Consider the following 25,508-nt stretch of genomic DNA (forward strand, 5'->3'; position numbering starts at 1 on the left):
GATGTTTCGACAAATAAATACACAAAATATGGCAAGTAATCATATAATTGTTAATTTACCTTACAGTCATATGAACTTTTTTGCACTAAGCAAAGTCATTGTTACCTATATCAAGAGCATGATAATGAAATATAAACAGACTGACGGATACAACACTATAAATAAACGGTCTCTGATGTATTGAGCAATATGAATGACGAAACAGATAGTAACTATGTTATCACCAACATAAAACATTAGTTTCCATCGTATTTATGTATAAATGTAAACAAGGGATAAAATTACCAAAGGTCAGTTAACTATGTTGTCAATCGTACTTGTTTGTACCGTATTGTAAATTACGAACGAAAATTAACGAAGAAAAATTCTTGCCCCCTAGTTGACAGTCCAACTAGACAGCGCTACACGAAGCCTTGCTTTTTGGTAACTGAGGGCCAAAATCGAAAAATCGTTATATGCCTCTATTGCATATTAGATCGACAGAGGCAGATAGCGTTTTATGATTTTTCTGTTGGTTGTTTTCCTCTGAATTTACAAACGTCAACTTTTGGTAACCACAACTATAGTCCGTGTCATACACGATGACGCGCAGATTTGTCAAATCTAATTAAAAATTAAAATTAAATTAATTTTAATTTTTAATTAATCTTAGCGATTACACATCTTAACTTATACAATGAATGAATCTTTGCATTAGCATCATTAGTCGGTGATACACGTTACAAGACTGGCCCTGCAATTCTTTACTAAGTTAACCATCATTACCACTTCCAATTCAACTCTACAATAGGGTAACCTATACCATAAATTAAATTTATTTTCATAGTTTTACTAAGATACACAAATAAATACATTCAGTGGTTATTTACTTTTGCACTAAAACAGTTTTGTATTTCGAAGTTTTAAGTTGATTTCACTCGTCAGTAAATTTGAGATAGCAATAATTAGAGGGCACTAAAATACACTGAAAAAATGACATATTGATATCAATGAAACCTATTTTACTTTGAAGTTTGGACAGATTGTTGATTTCTGCAATTTACATATGTTTATTACCAGATTTTTATCTAACTACAAAATGAATCCCGGAAATATAGTCCAATCCATTTAAAGTGTCAGGAGTGGAAGAACATGCCAGTCGAAGTCAGTCTTTTAAAATTCCATATATTATTCTCAATAGAGAACGTTGTCCAAAAACTGAGAAATAGAAGATTAAGTACAAAATTATAAGAATTCAATAAGACTTATTGTGAGACAAAATTTTCAACAGACAATAACGCTACTTAAAGTTAACCTAACTGAACAGATTCTCAATATCGTGAGTCAATCCTAATAAATAAAACTCACTACAAGAAAAATAAACATTAAACTTTTACCAACCAATGTGGCTTTGCTCCTAACATAGGACACACGGAATGACTTTCATCAGCACTTAATTGACAACAGAATTCTTATCCTGTATCATGTTCTCCGCTTTATAGACCTTCCAGGAGACTAGATAGTCCCTAGCCATCTTGAAGAGGGTGTAATAATTGATGAAGAGCAGTAAGATGGTGGCGAGGAAGTTGTGCCAGGGCGCGGAGCTGTACAGCAGGCCCAGCTGGAGTACTATCAGCGATAGTTGGAGGCAGAGGAGCAGGCAGAGCAGCGTTGACGGGTTGGAGAACACGGTCTGTGGATAAATATAGTACATTATTGTCGAGGCTCGGAAGTAGCTACTTGCTTGCTGAGGATTAATTTTAAACGGACGACGACGTCATATATAGTGCTTTTTCCAAAAACACTTCTTCCAGCCGAGTCATACATAAGTAGTGCTTTTGTCAAAAATGGTGCAAGAAAACAACGAAAACAATTGAAAAGACCTGCTTTGCCGCCTTTTTTTTAATTAAAATATATTTAAAGTATATTTTTCTGCGGAGAATATATAGAATACATAATAATAAGAACTGATCATCTTTTTGGCTGTTTAATCGATCTATGCCTTCATATCAACTTTCTTTAAAATTTGGAACTTGACAAATAATGGAATTTGCATGCAACATTGCTGTCGCGAAATCAAGACTGCAGTGCAGGGCCGGATTTAGGGGAGGGCAACCGGGGCTACTGCCCCGGGCCTCCACAAAAGAGGGGCCCCCCACAATAGAGAATTCGGTAAATTTACCATTTTATTTGGAAAAAATTTGGGGCCAGGGGGCCTCCACACCTTTATTGCCCGAGGCCTCCAGACCTCTAAATCCGGCATTGCTGCAGTGTTTTTAACTTTTTCATTTTGGGCGACAATGCCGACCATATACGAGAAAAAAACTTAAATACTTGGGTCGTTCGATTATGGAAGGTAGGCGCAGTGGCGTAGCGTAGGCGACGCGGCAGCTCGCCAACGGCCTCGCATCGCACTTAAGGGCCGGGGCCCCTGAAAGCCAACCCTTTTTATTACCTTGACAGAAAAGGGCTTCGCAGATGCGACATCGCTCAAGGCTAGATTAGCCAAAGCAAAGCAAACAAAATGCAAAGGCAAAGCAAAATGATTTTTATAGTGTAAGATTTTTATTATTGTATATATGTTAGTCTGTAAGGTATGTATATATGGGCCTTAGTTGCCTGAAAATAAATATTTAAGGCGCGGTGTATAGTATAATGCGCTATTTTTAAATCGATATTTACAGGCTTGTACAAGGATTTCATCGATTATTTTCTAGTATGTATAACTTCAGTCTTTGAACTAGCCGTATGCTTGTCAGAAACACGATGGCTCATCTTTTTCTCGATAGATTTTTGCTTTGAAAATATGCTTAAAACTGTATTTATTTCGATATTTTAGAAGTACTATGATGAATATCAATATGAAATTTACTTCATTCAATAGCTTTTAAGTAACTCTAACATTTGGCTTGTCAGTTTATCGATGCGTTAAATTTTTCATTCATAATTATGAATTCAACATTTTGTCTACTAAACGTTACCCTGCGCGGCAATACCGTCAGTACGCCAGTACGCCCGTGACCACTGTCAGCGTCGGGCCTGTGCTAGTTTAGCGGACGTTACATAAAATGGATAATCACACTATAAATACACAAATATGTTATACACACAATGTTTTCATCACTCTTACGAAGAAAAAACTAATTTTTAAGCTAATTGATTCTTAAATACGGTGACATTTCAGACATCCATCCGTCATATTATCTTTTTTGACAAGTTTTACACACGCAAAAAACCAAACCAACGCGATTAACCAAATGATGAGATGGTGCCTTGCACCCGAGTTAAACACTCTACTTTTCATTTTTAATACGAGGAAGGTAAAATACATGTACATTTTAAAAAACACTGCTAAGTATAAAATTCAGTAGTACTTATTTCGTGAGAGGTACCTACTTTTAATTATCAATTTAGGTAAAATAATATTTTAAATTGCTATTACAGTAATAATCAAATTGAATACCTATTTTTAAACGTAAACAAATAAAATTAATCCGCTTGTTTAATTTATATAAGTCATTATATTGGAACAGCTTCGTTTTTAACACATACAGGATGCAGGAGATATACTGGATTTAAATATGTGGGATTTAAATAGTGCTTAGTGAAAGGTACCATTTCACGTTTTTGTGGAAGTGCTCAAATGGCTGTAATAGTTTATGTTATAAGTGTTGAATTTGTTTGGTATTTCTGGTTTATTAACTTTCATATGGTATACATTTAAGACTTTATTTACAACATTTATCAACTATTTTACCCTTCAAATTTCATTCAAAATTTTGCAAGTACTCGGTTCGGAAGTTCGTATATATTTGTACCTCTCGCCAATATTTTTATTTCACTGGTTAATTATTCTGTAAATTCAAGAATGTTAATAAATTCCATTTTTGATAATGTTAAACATAAAGTCCTTTGTAAAAGTTTGGTAAATACTTTTATACCATGCTATTTCTGTTTTGTATGAAATGAAAACTGGTGACATTTTATTTCTTTTTCAAGTATAAATTTCGATGACACTCTGCCGTCAATTTCAGGTCTCAGCCAATTTTACCTTCTTCTTTAAAACCTTGGACCTTGTTATGTCTTTGTGATATGCTTTTACTATTTTTCCTGCCAATACAAAATATAAGTGGAAAAATCGATCGAAAGTTTCGCAAAATATATTTTCTTCATTTTTGCATTAGGGTGCTTATGTGTAATATGTATATATTAAAATAGTTTATTTTGAGATGAATCACTAGTCAAGGCCTATAGTATATCCCTTCAAGTAGCAGAAGCCAAAACGTAAAAAGTAGCCACGTGGCGGGGCCCCGTCGGGTGTTCAGCGCGGATTTAGAGAATATTACAAATTCAACTATTTAAGCTTATCTATGTATAAAAGTATATATTGAAGCATATATCGTTAGAATAAGCACTAAATACGCTATTCGAATAGAACAATTAAATTATTGTCTTCTTCTTCTTGGTCCCTCAATGCTGAGGATCGTGACATCATGTCCTTCTGTTGAAGTTGTCCTTGTTGTTGTTAAATTATTGTAATGTTTATGCATTTCGCCACATGCACCTAACTAAAAACCTAGCAACAGTGACAGTTTTCTAGTTTCCTTATTAAAAATGACTACCACCACAAAAGAAAGTTATGATTGGAGGTAATTGTTAATTAATTTTCTTAACGTAGAGCTTAAAATTTAAAGGTTAAGTCATAAAAAGTGCCCGTGAGGAAACGGATTTTTTTTAACCACGTATTCCTGAGGTCATAAGAAGAATTTCATGTACAAGTTTAAGTCAATTCCGCAAAAAAAAATTGTTTTTTTTTTTTACTTTTTGTATGTTTTTAAACATATTTAGTTCATGTTCTTGGAAAATTTATGGATTAATATAAATTGGTACATTTTTTTTCTTAAAAATTAGTCTATTCAAATGGTACCTTGTGACTTTGATATCTGTCAAGAAGGTAGTCTAGACTTGGTCCCAAAGTGGCGACTGGCGACATAGCCATCAAAAAGGCGTTATGCACTAAAACACAACGAAAAATATATTTTTTTAATTGGTATTAACTCTGAAACTAGGCGAATTAAAAAAGTTTATATGACATTTTTGCCTCTAAATACGATGCGGATTATACTGATAAAATATTTCCGTTTCCTCGAGGGTACCGTGTATTTACAAAATAACCTCTTTAAAAATCAAGACAGAACTCGACCTAGGCGTTCGATCCCGGATGAACGGTCCTTAGCAACCAAGCGTTAACAAGCGTGTGTATGTATGTTTTCCTTGTCTAACTTGCTAGCTACTTTTGGGCGCTAGAAGAGCGTAAATATACTTCAAAGCCTTTAATTTTGCCACTAAATATGGCAACACCTCACTAACCACCCTCTGTTGGCCGACAGCTTTCTGGCTATCGCATCGACCCGTGAGGGGTGGGCCACCACTTGAAGGGATAAATAATATAGTTGACGATAAAATAATTTTGTTCATCGGAAAGTTTTGTATGTTAATTAACATTACGGAACAGGTCTTAACTGTACTTCTTTCCAAAGGAAAACAATACTCATTGAGACAATTCTAACAACCTCAAACGCAATTTGGTTGCGATATTTGGACACAGAGTTCCTATGGCCACCTCCTCTCTCATGCATCAGATCAGCTCGATGGTACCATAATATTAAGTATAAGTATAAGTATAAGTGCAATATTATCACATTTACACGTAACAAAAATCCAATAACACATAATTATAAATTATATAATCACCATATAAACAGGGTTGACAAGGTCCGTGACCTCGGGGTTATAATAGATAATAAACTTACTTTTAATAATCACATAGATATCATTGTTCAAAGGGCTTACAAACAACTTGGTTTTATATTAAGGGTTTGTAAGCCTTTCCAACATCTTATACTACAGTTTAGTCAGATCAATCTTAGATTTCTCGTGTATCATTTGGAACCCTTTCTTTAGGTGTCATATCAATAGAATAGAACGTGTACAAAGGAAATTTCTCAAATCTATCGACTTCCGTATGGGACGGAGTCGAAATTCATATAAAAATAGTCTTTCTCACTATGGATTGCTGACACTTGAAGATCGCCGAGCACAGTTTGATATAATGTTTCTTTACAAAATCATTAACAACTTTATTGCCCCCCCCTCAATTCTTGGTAGGTTATTATTTAAAATACCTCAACGCACTGCACGCCACAAGAAATTATTTTCTATCCCTTTCGCTCGTACAAAATATTGCTCAAATTCTTACTTCAACCGTTGTCTCAATTATTACAATATAAATGTATCCCACATTGATATTTTTCCTTATAAAACCTGTGAAAGTTTTAAAAAACAAATTATTACTCACTTAAGATCGAAATTATAAACATTAACAAACTGTTTCTTTGGGTAGGTAACATTAATAAAAGTAGTTATACTTACACCTTTGTAATAACCTCTGCATATTAGTACTTATAACATTGTAACATTGTAGGTATTAACTTATGTATATAATATTCTTGTGTACCCTTGTGGATGTATGTACGAGTATCAACGAACCTGCCCGTACATACATATACATGGATGAATGAATACAGATTCACTCAAGTTACTGATAACTTTATTGTTACTAACTGATAACTTTGTTTTCCGCTTACTGCTCCTAGACTAGCTACTTATTATTATTAAGGTAGGGCACTCAAGGTCTATTAACACATTACTTATGCTTACATTGTTTTTTGTACAAGACTGTTTGTTGCCTAAATAAATAAAAAAAAAAAAATATTTCATTGTCACCCTACTTACATATGTATGCAGATTTTCAACTTCATCTGAAACCTCAGTGGGTCAAATATACTTGTAATATTTGATTACAGACAGAGTAGACAGACAACAGACTGATTCTTTATTAGACATTAATTAAAGTCAGTCAATTATACTCATTACTATATAACTTCGAAGTAGTAGTAGTATAAGTGCATTTTTGCCATTATAAACTTTAAATAATAAATAATAATAGCAGTTTTCTCGACCTTTGCATTTAAAATTTATAATCGTCTTCATTGTCGTCAATTCAAAAAATAATATAGAAATAGTCGTTACAGTTAGAGTCATGGTTCTTTTTTGAGAAGATAGCATAATTTATCTTCTTTTTGGAGCTACATATGCTTGTGCATACCTTATGCTTATGTTTTCAGTTATCTCAATACCAGCAAAAACATGCTACCTTTTTACGTTCACTTCCACAAATTACTTAGCTTTGCTAGTATTCTTCCTTTTTTCACTACTTGCCCGAAATTGACTTCTATTGCATTTTTAAGGTCAACTAAGTTTTAAATAGGTATCTATATATGATTTAAAGCAGACAGTTGTAACTTATGTCTGAATTAGTAAGTAATATTATTTCGACACAAAACGATTTGGTATCATTTTACTAGGTTCTCAATTTGCCGCGGTATACTCTAGTATTATATATAATTATCAAATTTTTAATTTCATTAAGTTTAAATCATAATCAATATAAATTTCCGGAAAAGATCCCAGAACTAACAAACCAGAATACGGATGGCGTCAGAATAAGGACGTAGGCTTGCTGCGAGCGCGGCGCACGGGGCGCCCGCTTGCCTGCTTTACCACTTCGTCTGCTTCACCCCCTCAAAAACCTAAAATCTGTCTATAAGAGCGCCTTAATTTCATTTAATTTAATTAGTTCACGCTACGCCACTGGGAAGGTGCATCTGATATCTGATGCAGAAGCAAATCAGGGGTAGGTACGCATAGTCTGTTTCCATATTTATCATTCTTGCTGTATTGGAGCGACAGTTAGTGGTAGCCCACTTCCCATTGTAAAGTGTAGTTCAATAGAAAATACATAATGTAAACAAATATGACAAATTTTGTTAGCATTTGATGTACCTATAACCTAATAGTTCTACAGTGGTACCTATTTTACATTGAAATAATCTTTTAACCGCTTGGATTTTTTCATCGAGCGTGCTCGTGTCGCCGAAGGTAAGAAGTTACACTAAGATTTGTCTTATTTATCAGACTGCGGCAAAATGAGCTGGCTGGATATTGTATGTCTTATATATCAGACCAAGGCGATTAAAAGGTTAATAGGTAATTTATATTTTAACCAGTAATTGATATAAATAAAGAGAATTTGAGTATATAAACTATTGATAAAATCATGGTTGTCCACAAAAAGTGCGATATTATGAAAAAATTAAGGTAAATTAAATTCGTTTGTTTACATTATTTGTCTTTTCTATCGAAGTCCACTTTACTATTTATGATGTACCTAGGTTTAATAGGTAAATAAACATGTCTATTAAAACAAATTTAATGTACCGTGGCTAAAAAAGCAAATAATTTAATAAATCGGCGGGGACTTTAGGTATAGTTCCCGTCAATAATAAATAGTAATAAAGAAACATTAAATTCACATCTACATTTTATACATAGGATGTTACAATTTCAAATCAAGGTTTTTGTTGTTACCAGAGTAAGTAATGAAATAATTATACATATAAATACATTTGAGTGGGTTTTTTTCGCTTAATTACCGTGTACTTAGTAAAGTAGTAAAACCAGCGTAAGTACATGCTTCTGTTTAACATGACGTGTTAGTTAGTGGATACATACAATTATATAATAAAAATAATACTAACAAATAATCAAAGAATATTTGATTTAAATTGAATTTTAAGTAATTAAGGTCAAATTACAAGATTTAGTATAACTATATGAAATTAATTATTTCGAGGTCGCTCCCATTGCAGCAAAAAATGGCTGAAAGCCGTATGAGATGGTTCGGGCATATGATGAGACGCGACAAAGAGTATACGATCAAAAAGGCCTAGGCCATACCAGGAAAAAGAACGGCAAGGGGAAGCCGCTTACCACGTGGTGGACAACCGCTACCAAGGACATGGAGCGGGCGCATATCAACACACAGGCAACCCAGGACAGAAAAACCTGGTGCCTTCGAACGAGGAGGGCCGACTCCAAATAATGAGACATGGCAAAGAAGATCTATATGAAATTGATAATTCACCCCAAATATGAAATTTACTACATATATAGATTAATGATAAATCACCCTGTAAATATAATTAAGTATTTATATTATTATGTAGTCTGTCTAAATCACATCTTAGTTAAAAATAAATAGTCATCAGTACAGCGCGGTGAAGTATGTAAATTCGATTTTGATAACATCATAATTATCATAAATCTGGCAATATGGTCGCTCGTAGCTGTGTGGGTTGGATAGCAATATTTTCCTTGGTGGCAGATATTTTGGGTGCAAATGATGAGGTAAATACCTATTCGTTTAATCCATTAAACTTTTTATGTAGACGTTTCAAAGTCTCAAGAAAGCGTGTGAATATAACAAGGATGCGCAGAAATAAATAAACACAATTGACAAGATGTTTTTTTGGCCACGTTATGTTTTAGACTGATGGAGATATGTAAATATAGGATTTTTCATAAGGAGAAGCCAAAGCCTTTCTAGGCTAACTTGTGGATAAGTTCTAATTCCATATATTTCTCTGTTTATTCTGTACTGACATGATTGTAAAATTGTTATGGAATAAATTATCTTATCTTACTTGTAGGCAAAGAGAAATTGAAATAGAGGTGGATTGTGAGATAAACTGTGTAGCCACAGTAAATTTACTGCCATCTTTCGACACATTATTAAAACTTTTAGAACGCCATTTGACTTTGATCCTTATTCTTTCGTTAAATATCAAAAAGTGGCGCCATCTTACCCAACATAGGCCAAAGATATGCGGCATCTTTTCGAGCGATGGTGCCATACCTTTGGCCTATGTAGATAAGTACTTGTTTTGTAAAGTGTTTTACTTCGACTAAGTAGAAACACTTCTATAGTATATTCGGGTACCTAATTTCAGAAATTGTAATGAATTTAGAAATCACTCCTATTCCGTTGTAATAAGAGTCCGTCGTCGGAATTATCCGCCACTTTTTTAGTGTTTTTTCTTTTCGAAATTACTCGAATAAAACCGGCCATTCGGACTCGCGCAAAAAGGGTTCCGCACTGTCTATAAAAACGGCAAAAAAATCATGTCTGTCGTATGGGAGCCCCTTTAAATATTTATTTTATTCTGTTTTTAGTATTTATTGTTATAGCGGCAACAGAAATACATCATCCGTGAAAATTCCAACTGTTTAACTATCACGGTTCTGAGATACAGCCTGGTGACAGATAGACAGACAGACGGACGGAGTCTTAGTACTTGGGTCCCGTTTTACCCTTTGGGTACGGAACCCTAAAAGAGTGACCAAGGTCCAAGTGCCCATAGCTGTTATGGCCTCTGCCACGAATGCAGAAGACGCTGGTTCGATTCCAGCCCTGGGCACTGATAGCTTGCACACTTTTTCTTTCGTATATGACATCTATTTGTGGGTGTACTGTGTATCTCTTTTGCAGGTGTACTATGTATCTCTTGAACACGCCAACGTCACGTATTACAATCCTGAGTATTTCTCGCTATTCAGCGCCACGTCATCGAGGTTGAGTCGCAAGGACCCCAAGTACTACGTGAATATACATACAAAACAACTCAGAACTATGGATAACAATATTACGGTAAAAAAACAAACATATATATAAAAATCGGCCCCGATGGTTCCGCACCATGCATGACACAAAAAAGAAAAAGTTATGCGAATGGTTATTTGCTTATTTAATACAGCATTAAAAAGAGAAAAAGTTTATATTATTAAGTATATATTATCGTAAAAAAGTATTAAAAATGTAGCCGAGTCATAAAAACGGGTCGATTGGTAGATTTCATTATTCACATAAGATTGGTCCAGTAATTTTAACGCTACAGTAACATACGTATGTGTTAAAAGTATACATATTGCGTAGCTAGGAATATCAGATTTGTGTGAGAGAGCCGTGCAGTCTATCAAATGTCTGGCTGCCGACTGTTTAAAAAGGCTGGGATTCATCATTAAGAACGCTCGCGACAACCCAAAGGCAATTAAATTACTAGCCCTAGTTCGGAGTAAGCTTGAAGCCGCTAGCATATATAGTGTGGAGTCCCGCTGAGAGTACGCATGCCTTGCTTCTAGAAAAGATACAGAAGGCATTCTTAAATTCCTGTACATAAATTTCTGTTAGGATCCCTGGGATTCAACTCTCTGCAAGTGAGGCGTAACTATAATCTTCTGGTAGTGGCTTGTGCAACTTTGTGCGGAGATTCCAACTGCCCTGACCTAGTGGCACAGATAGTGAGGCTCTCTGTGCCTTTCCTATCCAAGCAGGATAAAACCTAGACACCATGATCTTCTTGCAGTACCAGCAACGCCTGAAATCTCCTCTCATTCGCGCTCTAAAACTTTTGAACGCGCGCTTCTGCGTCATGCGCCTGTCATGCGCCCCTGAAAATGATTTGTTTGCAAGGCGATGGGCAAGTATATGTAGTATCTGTCTGGAGTATTGCAAGGCGATGAATGGTAGTGGTATTTTATAAAACTGTTTATGTAAAGTGTTGTGTACCGTAGCGTATAAATTGACTCTAAATTGTACAGTGATTTGGTTTTGACTTTCAGACTGTATAAATTTTGTTTGAATAAATAAAATAAAATAAATATCACCTGAAACGCGTTATTAGCAATTAATATTATCGTTTGAGGAGTTTAGTACGGTATTGCCACTTGCCACAGGTCGAAGCTCTCCTGTACTGCCGACACTTGCATCCTCCGTTCACAGATCCAAACAACCGTTCGCCATTATATTCAGCTCGCATATCGCTATAATTGCGTATTTTTCATGTATGAGCCCACTCAACTATAAGATTCATTTCGATAAGCTGTAGTCAACTATCAAAAAAAATTGACCAATCGCGTGCCGCCACGCTCCCATAGAAAATACTAAACGGGCGCCGGGCGCGGGGGGCGGGGCGCAAGTCGCACGTTTATGTCTACATCTTTGTCTACTGAGATACTTACCAATTTTCATTAATTATTTATATTTTATAGTAAAGTAAAAAAAGTATTATTTTAGACGAGTCGCAGAAAAAGTATTGTATACAATAGTGATATAATCAAGCTTTTCAATCTCGTACCTTACTTTGGCAACTCAGCAAGCTTCGTGGCCTAAACACAGTACTTGACTGAAAAGCTCTCTCATTATGAAGCGAAACGTGTCGAGCAATTTACGACTCAAAAACGTGAGTTACCCATATTAATAGAATACATTTATTTAATATATATATATATATATATGTGTGAAATTTCTAGGTGGACCTAGTGTTTTACGAGTTCCGCAGCAACGAATACAGGCGCGGGTTCGTCGAGATGCACAGCCGATATTGTGATTTGATCGAGAAAAACATATTTTTCGGACCTGCACTAAGGGCTAATTTGCCGACTTGTCCAGTCCCGCCGGTATAGTATTGTTTTCGTGTTAGGATTTGCCAAACGCTTAAGTATGCTTAAAGAAAACACAATGAAAATAGAAATGTTTTCGAGTAAAACATGAAATGTAGTCGATAATCAATTGAACCGTCATGATAGTTGTGATATCTTTTTACATTTCTAGTTTTGCGGTCATGCGCATTCGCAGCCAAGTACCTTTTTTACTATTTTTTTTAAGCTGCTGAGGTAAAACATACTGTGTCACAAAGCCTAAAACAAGTTGAAACTTTCAGGGGTCGTATGAAATAAATAACATTTGGATACCGGATCTCCCTGTCTTGAGCACGTTCCCGTTTAGAAAAGGACGGATCTATGTGACGCTTTCTGCGAAATCTCGTGTGGTCGAGGGTTACGCGAACATGGAGATCAAAGTAAAGAGGGAAATATCACCCAAATTGAACAACACAGATATTCCTAATAAAAAACCATGAATGTACTAGATTTTTTTTCTGAGTGCAATAAGCAATTGTTTATCTTTAGAACCTTAATTCAATATATGTCAATATCAAATTCAATCTGTATCTGTGGGAAACTTTATGAAAAAGTAAAGTAAAATAAAAAAGTTTGTATGAAATATTAAATAAACACTGCATAAAAAGCACAATACCTTTATCTATATTCTATATTAACATTAGCCGAACGAGCGGCCGCTGTTGACGTGACGCAAGTATAGGTGGGTCCGGCAAGGGCCTCCACCGCTCCACTGTTGTATAACTACACTCACATGGAACCGCGAGTGCTCCGCACTGGCCGGCCGCGCGGCGGCGGTCGCCGTCACGCACGTGTAGGCGGCGCCGTGGAGGGACACCACCGCCCCACGCTGGTATAACTTCAAGGGGCTCCAGTCATTAGCTGTCCCCGTGTCTGGAAGTAATCATTTTTGTTTGAGTTTTTCTGAGGTCATCGTTAATATATTTAACCTCTAGCCGCCCTAGGAACCAGAATGACCCGAAGATCAATTTTATTGCATGTGAATGTGAATATGAATTTGTCCGAAAAAAAGATTCAGATTACAATGAGTCGCTTTTAGCGATAAGACCGCCTGTTGTTTACCTCTTCTTTATGTGTTGTATTATTTGTACTGTTTCTGTATTAAGGTGTGCAATAAAGAGTATTTATATTGTATTGTATTGTAAATCGAAGGCCTCTTAAGCTTCAGGGCGGCTAAATGATAACGATGACTAATTAGGTGACCCATCCAAATGTAAACCGGCAAATACAATCTGCATTATTTTAGTCCTCACAAATCCCAGCACGCTTCGCTGGTGGCGCAGTAGTAGGATCGTACGCAATCTGTAGCGGGACCCGAGCATAAAGGGCTTCACACAACTATCTAATCTACACGCACGCGCGCGCACGCACGCACGCACGCACGCACACACACACACACACACACACACACACACACACACACACACACACACACACACACAGACAGACACGCACACGCACTCGCACTCGCACGCACGCACGCGCACACACACACACACACACACACACACACACACACACAGACACGCACACGCACACGCACTCGCACTCGCGCACGCACGCACGCACAAACACACACACACAGACACGCACACGCACACGCACTCGCACTCGCACGCACGCACGCACGCACACACACACACACACACACACACACACACACACACACACACACACAGACACGCACACGCACTCGCGCACGCACGCACGCACGCACGCACGCACGCACGCACGCACGCACGCACGCACGCACGCACGCACGCACACACACACACACACACACACACACACACACACACACACACACACACACACACACACACACACACACACACACACACACACACACACACACACACACACACGTACCGTCCTGCGTCCAGCGGCCCAGGTGGCGCGCGGCGCGGTGGTGCGTGTCCACGTAGGCGCCGGGCAGCAGCTGCGCCGCCAGCCGCGCCGCTAGCGCGCCGCACACGCACGCCGTCTGCTGCGACGCGAGGTACACATCGTAGTACACATACGACTGCAAATACGATAAAAAATTAGTTTTCTGCTCCGATAATATCAACATTTTACCGAAAATAATCTTATCAGGAGTCGCCTTGACCGGTGAGTCTTCACTTTATAAAGTGCGCTAGGCGGGCTCTCTGTTCGTAGCTCGCGCTGGCAATGCGTTAACTACGAATGGCATTAATATCATCATAATATCTGGGAGACCGAGCTTTGCTCGGAAAACATAAAAACTCAAACATTTTTTGCCCCCGAAAACCCCATAGAGCAAATTTAATCGAAAACGTTAGAGCAGTTCCGGAAACCCCGTAATATACAAGAATTGCTCGTTTAAAGGTATAAGATACTACGAAAAATACTTGACATGCTTTGATTCTACATTAAGATTGTGTCCAATACATTTGCTTATTTGTGTAAATTTACTATTACGATTCTTCTTTATTTCAAAATAAGTTCTGAGGTTCAAAAGTAAACCCAGAACAACCTTACATTTTTTCTAATAAATGCCTAAAAAAGTTTACTACATATAATATCAAAATCTACTAACCTGTACCTGGCCAAGTTTCAGTGAACCCAAAGAGAATAATAATTTATGGACAATTATTTAATTAGCACAAATGCCTTGAAAAGCTACCAACCTGCGCAAAACAGCACGGTATTAGACTAGAGTAGTACGCCCCGACTACCGCGTTGAAGATGATCTTCTTGACCCTGAGATTAAAATCCTGCCGCAGGGAGTCCACCTCGGCTCGGATCTGTTCGGGGTCGTGCGAACAGCAGTGCAGCGGGGTGTCTGAATTGCTGAGCTCCAGGAACGGGCTGGATTGGAGCCCAAAGAGGATGAAGTATACCACCGCGCTGTGGGGAATGGTTAAGATTTAGAATGGTATTGGTTATAATATAACGAGAATTGGCTACTTGACTGTTTTTTGTAAATAATGTCAAACGATCTTGATTTTCCTGAGGATCAAATGTCTATATAGGACTCATGGCATTTAAGCAACACAAAGATCAGAAATGAGAGTTAAAGTCTGACGCTCGCACTCGACGATTGAAACGCCTCTAACAAAATGATAAGGTGATGTGACGTCACATCATATAAGTCTGTCCTAAATGTATGGAAGGTCAAAGAAATTGCCATTTTGGCCCTGAAATATTGCGTTTATGTGTATAGTTGTCATACAATTTATTTTTCAATGAAATGTAAGGAATCGAATGGTACCATTTCCTTTTCTATTTTTGAAAGTAAAAAAAAAAATTTTTTTTTGAGACTTCGGAGCCTTGTATTTTTTTATAATCTCAATATAATTTTTTAAATTCCACTTTTTTATAATGGATGGCTCATTTCCTATCTATTTAACTAAATTTTGTTATAATATTCAACATGTGTCAAGTACCCAATTAGATGTCAATCGATTCTACTGCCCGTGAGATTCAAATGTTTCCAATAAATCTACTATAGGTATCTATTGTACCCCCAAAACTTTTTGTACCGCCAGATGGCAAGCAGTCACCGTAGCCTATGGACGCCTGCAACTCCAGATATGTTACATGCGCGTTGCCGACCCTTTAAAACCTGCACACTCTTGTTGCGACGCTACACATCATAGTACATGTACGACTGCCAATACGATAAGAAATTAGTTTCCTGCGCTGAGAAAATTAAAATTAACCTGTCTCCTCCCTTCCTGTAAACTTCCAAATAAATGTGACGCGTGCATCGCGAATAAAAACGCTCCATACAAAAAGTGCGCGCCCTGTGCCTTCACAGCACACACGGCTGCGCCAAAATGCATGCAAAAGAATCATGAATAAATAATAAGTTTTGCGTTATTTACACCAGGGCGAGAAATTGCGCTAAACTGAACTCAATTACTATGAATTAAATGTCACAATCACTGCGGGAAATATATTCCATCAGATATGTAAGTAGTGAACATAAATATGTAAGTTACGTACGGATAGCAGAGGTAGAAGATCTTGACAATGGGATATTTGAGGGCGATGAAGTACGCGCACCAGGCGAGCGCTCCTATCACCATACCCAGGATGAACATTCTGCAATAGACACAACTTGCTGTTATAGCGGCAAATAAACACAACTATTCCATAGAAATCACAACCTAATTGTAATACCAAGTCTGAATGGAATAAAATCTTTACGGAACTTTATAAGTAACAGAGAAAAAGCGCTTTTATCGCTTGTCTTTGATATAATCTCACTTTAGATTTTTGTCTACTTCGAGAGTCCTAAGTGCCAAATCAAATCGGTAGATTTCCTGTTATGAAACACCAAAGCTCGGCGGGCAACAGTGACCCCAACTAAATTAGGTACGTAGGTTGTTGTCGTATGTCCTCAACAATCTTAAAATTGTTTTTCATTTTGTCTTGCATATGTTCTGTCCCTCGCGAGCCGTAACTCTGGCGGCAGTTCTGTGGCCGTCGAGTCAAATAATATAGAGAAGCAAGCGTAGACGTATGTGTAAATCCTCATAAACGATGTTACACTAATCGCAGGTACACGCCACGCAAGTTATCTTCATAATGGACCTACCTAGCTGCCACAATGCCATGAGGCAACGCCGGCGGCGCCAGCGTGGCTTTCAACAGCTGAACTACTAGACTCAGCAACAGACGACGGGACAGCAACGTCACTATAAATGCCACTAGGTGAGGATCTATGAGGTAGAAGTTCTGAAACATATTGGTATTTTAAGTCCATATCTTCACTAACTAATCGACAAACAACAAACAGACAATTTAAATAGACGAGGTATTTTCATTGGGCACATTTCTTATATATTAGACCCTCTTTTTAATTTTTTTTTGCGCAAAACAAATTAAACATTTTGTCACCGGCTATCTAATAAACCATGCTCCTACTCACCATAGATTGATTGGTGTATGAATGTGGAAGCCACCAGGCCGTCCTATACAAGTTGAGGAACTGGAGCCCCGTAGCCACCACTGTAAAGATGAACGTCATCGCCTCAAACAGCAGCTCAGGGTCGTGGGGTATGTACGGGAACGGGATATGCTTGGGAGGGGAAGGCCCGTCCGCAAGTTTAGTGTCGAGCGTAGCCGGTGTTGGGGATAGACGGGCACGCCCCACTCGCTTTCCATTGCTGTTTACATCCTCTTCCTGAGGTGATGATGTCCCCTGAAAGATATTTAGTTTAAGTAATAGAAAGAGATGGTTACCACGAGGAATTTCGTACATATTACAAGCGGGTTAGCTTGTTCGTATCTCTATTGCACGATGCACGCTCATAATTATATTGCTGTCCCGCTCGCACAGAGACATTGACCGCCGTTCTCAGAAGACCTGAACATGTCAATCACCACACCGCTAGGAGCCCAAAACTCGGTATTCCAAGCTGAGTGCATGGGCATCTTAAACGCGGCGGCTGCCATCACTAAAAAAGGAAAGAAGGAAAGGAAGGAAGGTAGTAGGATCCTCCATCTGCATACTCTCCGACAGTAGAGCAGTCTTAATGGCTCTAAATAGCCATTTAGTTACATCCAAATTTATACACGAATGCCACGAACGACTAATGGAGGTATGTCATAATAATAATAAGATCGCTTTATAATGGATCAAGGGACACAGTGGATACCGGGGTAACGATGCTGTGGATGAGCTTGCCAGGCAAGGTTCGGGTGCGGGGACGATTGGACCGGAACCGATTCTTCCGATACCGTTTAGCAAGGTACGCTCAATGCTGCTGGCACGTACAGGGAAACTACACACAGAACACTGGCTGAACCAGACTGGATGCAGACAGGCTAAAGAAGCCATGCCTGGCATCAACGGAAAGCTCACAAGGGCGCTCCTTCAACTAAGGAAGGTCCGACTGAGTATGGTAACCAGTGTCATAACAGGTCATGGACTATTTAACAAACAACTTTTCATAAGAGGTGTCACAGACAGTCCCCCATGCCGAGGATGCATGGAGACAGAAGAAACAGCCTCTCACGTGGTGCTGGAATGCAGCGGAGTGGCCCCATACAGGGCAAAACATCTTGGATCCGCGAGAGACTTCCATGAGGTCCTACTCAACATCAAAGTTTTGATAGGATTCCTCGCGGATCCCCCTGTCACGCAAAATAGGCGCCAGTCGTCGAGTTGCGGAAAATCGCCCATACTACAATACAATACAATACGCGCGTGCGAAAGAGATAAGAACAGGCGGGTCGATGTAAGAAATTCCTTCTGCTAGGCGTCAAAGTTTATATGTTTGGAGTATTCATTAGTGACCAACCCAAAACAGGATTTTATGCCACAACCGACGATTTTGTGTTTGCTCTAGTTTCGGCGCGCAAACATAATCTTTGGCCGAAACATGATTTTTATCCGAAACCGATACTTTGGTCAGACACTAATGTTTGCTGTTTGGACATACTTCGTGCAAAAATGGCTAAATGGGTTTTGGTAAAATTTTGCATATAATCCAGATAAGATGTAGGATAGGTTTCGCCCTAGTATTCTTCCCCTAAAGAGGCATGAGACAAGTACAAGAGTACTAAGAGGGAGGGTGTGGCTAAAGTTTAAATACTTCTATGTGGATGAACTTGCGTCAGTAGTTAGCTATAAATAAAAAAATAGTCTGTACCACTTGATAAAAAAAGGGAACAGGTTGGCAACCTGGTCTTACTGAATAAATAAATAAAATAATAAAATAAAATTTATCTCGTGAAAAAACACGTATACAATTGTTACAAGTGTTGAGCCCTCCTAGTAGGTATGAAGACACCTAGTACGGTCGCCAAATCTCAAAAGCCCTCTAGAAACACGATTTAATTGACTCGGCTCGGCCTTACCCACAACCGGTATCAATGTGTTCGGACAGTTCTCCTGATCACCGTACATGCGGTAGTAAAGCGGAAAAATGGTGGAGGGGATAGTAATGACGTCACAAAGATGGCGGCCGGACCTATTCTTTTTGGCGGTGTATCTCGAAAACCACTTAACCGATTTTAATCATCGAGGTGTCAAATAATAGCTTATATTATGGAGATTATTTCCTTTTCTACAAACATTTACGTGAAACCTATAGGAAAAAAAATAATCACAAAAAACAGTTTTTTTATAAAATTATTATTTTTTATTTTGTAAAAATCTCCGTAAATATTAGCATTTCGCAAATTTTGTTTAATATAAAACATATTGCTTCATTATCAAGGAATATAATGAGCCTTAAAACATACAGATCGAGTAATAAACAATGAAGCTACACTCATTTATTTGCGCATGGGTAACGATAACTGGCTTTTACCGGTCGAAACTGTGGTGACTGTTACGATACGTATTGAATGGAATTTATAGAGTATCGGTTTTAATTACTGAAATTATAATGACAATTATAAAAACCAGACACAATAATGTTACCTTACTTCGACGTTTAGTCTCTTTTTTCGTCTTAATCATAGGTAGGTACATATTTCTTTTTACTTAAAAATTTTATACAGGGTGAACTTTTAACCACCATACTCTGCGCAGCGACTTTATAGGTCATACTGAACAACTTTTACTATTAGTAGTCCCCAAGCCGCTCCGAGGCCAGATTTAATTGACTCAGCTCGGCCTTACCCACAACCGGTATCAATGTGTTCGGGCGTTTCTCCTGATCACCGTACATGCGGTAGTAAAGCGGAAAAATGGTGGGAGGGGATAGTAATGACGTCACAAAGATGGCGTCCGGACCTATTCTTTTTGGCGGTGTATCTCGAAAACCACTTAACCGATTGTATTCGTCGAGGTGTTAACTAATAGCTTATATTATGGAGATTATTTCCTTTTTACAAACATTTACGTGAAACCTATAGGAAAATAATAATCACAAAAAACATTTTTTTTTATACATTTGGTTGGTAGGTTTGTCTTATGTTTTAAAGCAGTAAAATCTTTCAAGTCGAAACACAGTATAAATATACATTTTGTTGTCTAATCTAAAAGTATGATGTTCTATGTTTAAGACTGATTAGTGATTACTGAATTAAATAACATGCTATTTGTTATTTTTGTTTTATTTTTTAAATCAGGTATTAATTTATTCACTATGTATCACTATACAGGCAAAACGTGTATCATAGTTGGTCTGTAAGTACTTACTACTTGTGTCGAATATAGGTATAAGATGAAATTTTAACCACCAGCCATACTCTGCGCAGTGACTTTACAGGTCATACTGAACAACTTTTATTATGGGACCAATGCCGAATCACGCAAGAAAATTTGGATCTGGAATGACACCCACTGGCTGTGCCCTACCACACAAAGCGAGATGACATTCACAATGCCCATACCTCTCTTTTGGACGTAGTTTAAGGACGTACCCGGGTCCATGACGCGTGCTCGCCACACCGCTGCTTAAAATAAGCTGACGCACCGTAAATTGAACTGCGTAAAAATCGCAAAAAATATTACACGGAGATCTTATGGCAGACACCGTACCGGTGACGTAAAAGACGCAACTGTTTTGCGAACAAAAAAGATTCGCGTGAAGCACGTCACTGCGATTCCGTACCGTCACCGTTTTTTAAACAGCGGTGTGGGGAGCATGCGTCAAAAACGGTACGCATACGACGCGTCACTGCAATTCCGTATCGTGACCGTTTTTTAAGCTGCGGTCTGGTCGCACCTTGTATTGTATTGTATTGTATTGTATTCGGGCGATTTTTCCGCAACTCGACGACTTGCGCCTATTTTGCGTGATATGTTGGGGGTGGGCTAGTCCTGCCAGCCCAGCTCCTCGAGGGATCCTATCAAACCTTTGATGTTGAGTAGGACCTCGGGGAGGTCTCTCGGAGATCCGAGATGTTTAGCCCTGTATGGAGTCACTCCGCTGCATTCCAGCACCACGTGAGAGGCTGTTTCTTCTGTCTCCATGCAACCTCGGCACAGGGGACTGTCTGTGACACCTGTTGTGAAAAGATGTTTGTTAAATAGTCCATGACCTGTTATGACACTGGTTACCATACTCAGTCGGACCTTCCCTAGTTGCAGGAGCGCCCTTGTGAGTTTTCCGTTGATGCCAGGCATGGCTTCTTTTGCCTGTCTGCATCCAGTCTGGTTCAGCCAGTGTTCTGTGTGTAGTTTCCCTGTACGTGCCAGCAGCATTGAGCGTACCTTGCTAAATGGTATCGGAAGAATCGGTTCCGGACCAATCGCCCCCGCATTCGATCCTTGCCTGGCAAGCTCGTCCGCAGCATCGTTACCTCGGGATCCACTGTGTCCCTTGAACCATTGTAGGGTGATCTTGTTATTATGACATACCTCCATTAGTCGTTCGTGGCATTCGTGTATAAGTTTGGATGTAACTATATGGCTATTTAGAGCCATTAAGACTGCTCTACTGTCGGAGAGTATGCGGATGGAGGATCCTTCTACCTTCCTTGCAGTGATGGCAGCCGCCGCGTTTATGATGCCCATGCACTCAGCTTGGAATACCGAGTTATGGGCTCCTAGCGGAGTGGTGATCGACATGTTCAGGTCTTCTGAGAAGGTTCCAGAGCCCGATCCGCTGTCTGTTTTGGACCCATCAGTGAAGATTCTCAGCTCCCGGGGATTGAGTCCTTCATGATTGTCGTCCTCATATAACTGTATTTTGTACCTTTTATCGAAGATAGCTTGTTTGTGAATCCGGTCCGTGCCTGACCTAAGCACTGGAAATTCGTCATACACCTTACACCTTTTCCAGGCATTTTGTGTGAAGAGCTCCTGTGATGTTAGACCATATCTTGAGGGTTCGCAACCTTACCGCTGAGAGACTGGCCTCTTGCTGTATGTGTAGGTGCAGCGGTGGAAGGTTTAGCATGACCTCCATGGCTGCAGTCGGGGTAGACCTCGTGCAGCCAGTGGTGGCCGCGCATGCGAGCCTTTTAAGTCTTTGTAGTTTGTCTCGTACGTTGCCTAGGTTTGTTCTTGGCCACCAAACCAGAGCACCTTACTCTGTGTAAGGGGCGGATTATCGTCTTATAGAGCCAGAGGGTAATTTTCGGGTTGAGTCCCCACCTCTTACCAATCATCCTTCTGCACTGCCAGAAGACAACTCCCGCCTTGTCTATCCGTTTGTTGATGTGGTTGTTCCAATTGAGTTTATTGTCGAGAGTTAGTCCTAAGTACTTAACTTCATCGGACAGCTGTAGCTCAGTTTGGAAAAGTGTTGGTCTGGTAAAGTTGGTCGCACCTTTATATGGGACAGTCAAAATTTTTTTCGCGATTTCGGAATTGGTCCCATAGTAAAAGTTGTTAAGTATGACCTATAAAGTCGCTGCGTAGAGTATGACTGGTGGTTAAAAGTTCACCCTGTATAAAATTTTTAAGTAAAAAGAAATATGTACCTACCTATGATTAAGACGAAAAAAGAGACTAAACGTCGAAGTAAGGTAACATTATTGTGTCTGGTTTTTATAATTGTCATTATAATTTCAGTAATTAAAACCGATACTCTATAAATTCCATTCAATACGTATCGTAACAGTCACCACAGTTTCGACCGGTAAAAGCCAGTTATCGTTACCCATGCGCAAATAAATGAGTGTAGCTTCATTGTTTATTACTCGATCTGTATGTTTTAAGGCTCATTATATTCCTTGATAATGAAGCAATATGTTTTATATTAAACAAAATTTGCGAAATGCTAATATTTACGGAGATTTTTACAAAATAAAAAATAATAATTTTATAAAAAAACTGTTTTTTGTGATTTTTTTTTTTCCTATAGGTTTCACGTAAATGTTTGTAGAAAAGGAAATAATCTCCATAATATAAGCTATTATTTGACACCTCGATGATTAAAATCGGTTAAGTGGTTTTCGAGATACACCGCCAAAAAGAATAGGTCCGGCCGCCATCTTTGTGACGTCATTACTATCCCCTCCACCATTTTTCCGCTTTACTACCGCATGTACGGTGATCAGGAGAACTGTCCGAACACATTGATACCGGTTGTGGGTAAGGCCGAGCTGAGTCAATTAAATCTGGCCTCGGAGCGGCTTGGCGACCGTACTATATAATGCATTCCCAAAAATTGAGGGAGTGTGGTTTATTGCTCTGTAGTTCCCACAGTCTCTCAACTGTAGGAGACCTTTGTTTTTGAAAAACGGCACTAAGTAGCTACATTACATCTCCATTAATCTGGAACACCATCTGTCAGAATACCATTAAATATGTGGATAGACTTGCAGTCAGTAGCTATTTAAAAAAAAATGTCAGTACTCCTTGAAAACAAAAATAGTGTACAGGTTAGCAACCTGATTTTAGAATTAAAATCACAAAATATAAAAACATTAGTCAATTTAGTCAGCTTTTTGTAATGTTGTATTTTTTTGTTAAGTTGATGATTGAGGTGTATTATTTATTTTATTGTCAGAATGTATTCATCACATTCTGATCACATCACAAGTCATGTGTAACTTTACAATGTCATCATCATCATCATCATATCAGCCTTTTATCGCCCACTGCTGAGCATAGGCCTCTCTTCCAGTACGCCACTTGTCCCGATCCTGAGCTAATCGCATCCAGAAGTGTCCCGCAATTTTCCGAATGTCGTCCACCCAACGAGCCAACGGACGCCAGGGGCTTCTTTCATCGAAAGCGGCCACCATTCCTTTAACATTTTAGTCCACCTGCCATCACTCTGCCTAGCAACATGTCCCGCCCAACTCCATTTTAGGTTGGTAATGACGCAACTCACGTCTAGCACCTTGGTGCGACGACGGATCTCGACATTCCTTACTCGATCTTTACAAACTTTACAATGTAATAGTGAGTAACTGTGAATGAATAAATTGATTTTTATATTCATGCTAACAGTTACTCAGTAGATCTCCTAGCTTAGTATTTCTACATAAAGAGTAAAAAACATGGAAAAACAATGTAACCTCCTATGTAAACACTCTTAAGGTCAGTTATATTATATAATAACCTATAAATACCCCTGCCTATGAAGCTGGAAGTTCCAGGTTTGAATTCTGATAAGGGCATTTATTTGTGAATTGATCACAAAGATTTGTTACCAAGTTATGGATGTATTCTATGTATTTCAAGTATTTATCTATATGTCTAATATTCACAACACAAGCCTTATTGATGCTGACTGTGGGACAATCTACCAGTTAAGCTTATTTGGAAATTATCATAATGATGCATGACAGCATTTTTTTATAATTATCCAAGAGGTTTATACACATTATGATTCATTATTAATTTAATTTGAATGGCTAAAAATACTAAGTAAGTTATAAATACCAAGTAAAAGTATGTGTACTTGTAAATTAGGTTTTGTTTATGTAAACCTTACTAACTGACGTGCCTGAAAAATGCCCCCTTAAGTGTGATGTATGCTTATCACTATTTTTTGGACTGGCTCAATGACAAGGAGTAGCAGGGGTAGGCAGCACCTAAAGCTAAGCTATCTTTGAGTTTACTAACAAGTTTGTGTTTGCTGGATCTCATTAAAAAAAAACGAATATAACGTCAACCGAAAACTTTGAAGTAACACGTTGTTTCGCGGTGTATACCTTTTTACTGACGCCAGAAGACTTCTTGGCACCCGGCGGAGTCATTTTACAAGTAATCGGCGGCAAGGGCCGCTTCACGAGCGGGTCTTTGATGATTTTCCGTCGTCTAGAGATCGCTGTGGACGCTGTGTTGTTCACTTGCGCGTATGCCCAACGTCTCGCCAAGAGTATAGTCAAGCAGCCGACGACCGCTGGCAGGAAGAATACGACAAAAGGTCCACTTTCATTTTCGGTACAACTCATCACTCACATGTTAAAATGTTTTATAAAGTATCACGATTAATTTGTTTGCGATACACATACATCAATTGCACGTACGTAAGCTGAAGACGTCAAATCGGATCGGAGATCAAATCCAATGTTACCAAGTTAAGATTTTAAAATTGATCGCAGCATTCGCGGCGAATGCTATTGCGATCAAAAAATACGAATTACATTGTTTAACTGATAACAATAAATATTTTTTATTTATTATTTATATTATTAATCAAATGTTGCTAATTATCGAATTTAATAGTAAAAGCATGCGATTCGAAATTACAAAATCGATTCGA

General features: G+C 38.5%; 1 protein-coding gene across 1 annotated transcript; it reads right to left on the reverse strand.

Annotated features, from left to right (window-relative positions):
• Nucleotides 1-27: 27 nt before the first annotated feature.
• Nucleotides 28-25,308, reverse strand: LOC133522716 (transmembrane protein 39A). The gene is made up of 8 exons (XM_061858134.1): nt 24,955-25,308; nt 17,315-17,587; nt 16,982-17,121; nt 16,387-16,485; nt 15,066-15,285; nt 14,287-14,440; nt 13,151-13,290; nt 28-1,672 (listed from the first exon to the last, which is right to left on the reverse strand). Exons 1-8 carry the CDS (start codon nt 25,195-25,197, stop codon nt 1,433-1,435), a joined length of 1,509 nt encoding a protein of 502 aa, XP_061714118.1. The 5' UTR covers nt 25,198-25,308; the 3' UTR covers nt 28-1,432.
• Nucleotides 25,309-25,508: the final 200 nt, after the last annotated feature.

The sequence above is a fragment of the Cydia pomonella genome, chromosome 11, assembly GCF_033807575.1.
Source record: "Cydia pomonella isolate Wapato2018A chromosome 11, ilCydPomo1, whole genome shotgun sequence".
Lineage (NCBI taxonomy): Eukaryota > Metazoa > Arthropoda > Insecta > Lepidoptera > Tortricidae > Cydia > Cydia pomonella.

What these genes read in the sequence shown, in the direction of transcription:
- LOC133522716 (XM_061858134.1), bottom strand. Translation starts at nt 25,197, where the DNA reads ATGAGTTGTACCGAAAATGAAAGTGGACCTTTTGTCGTATTCTTCCTG. An exon ending in CATACACCAATCAATCTATG is followed by an intron (nt 17,122 to 17,314) that starts GTGAGTAGGAGC and finishes AATATGTTTCAG; the next exon opens with AACTTCTACCTCATAGATCC. An exon ending in CATGGCATTGTGGCAGCTAG is followed by an intron (nt 16,486 to 16,981) that starts GTAGGTCCATTA and finishes TGTCTATTGCAG; the next exon opens with AATGTTCATCCTGGGTATGG.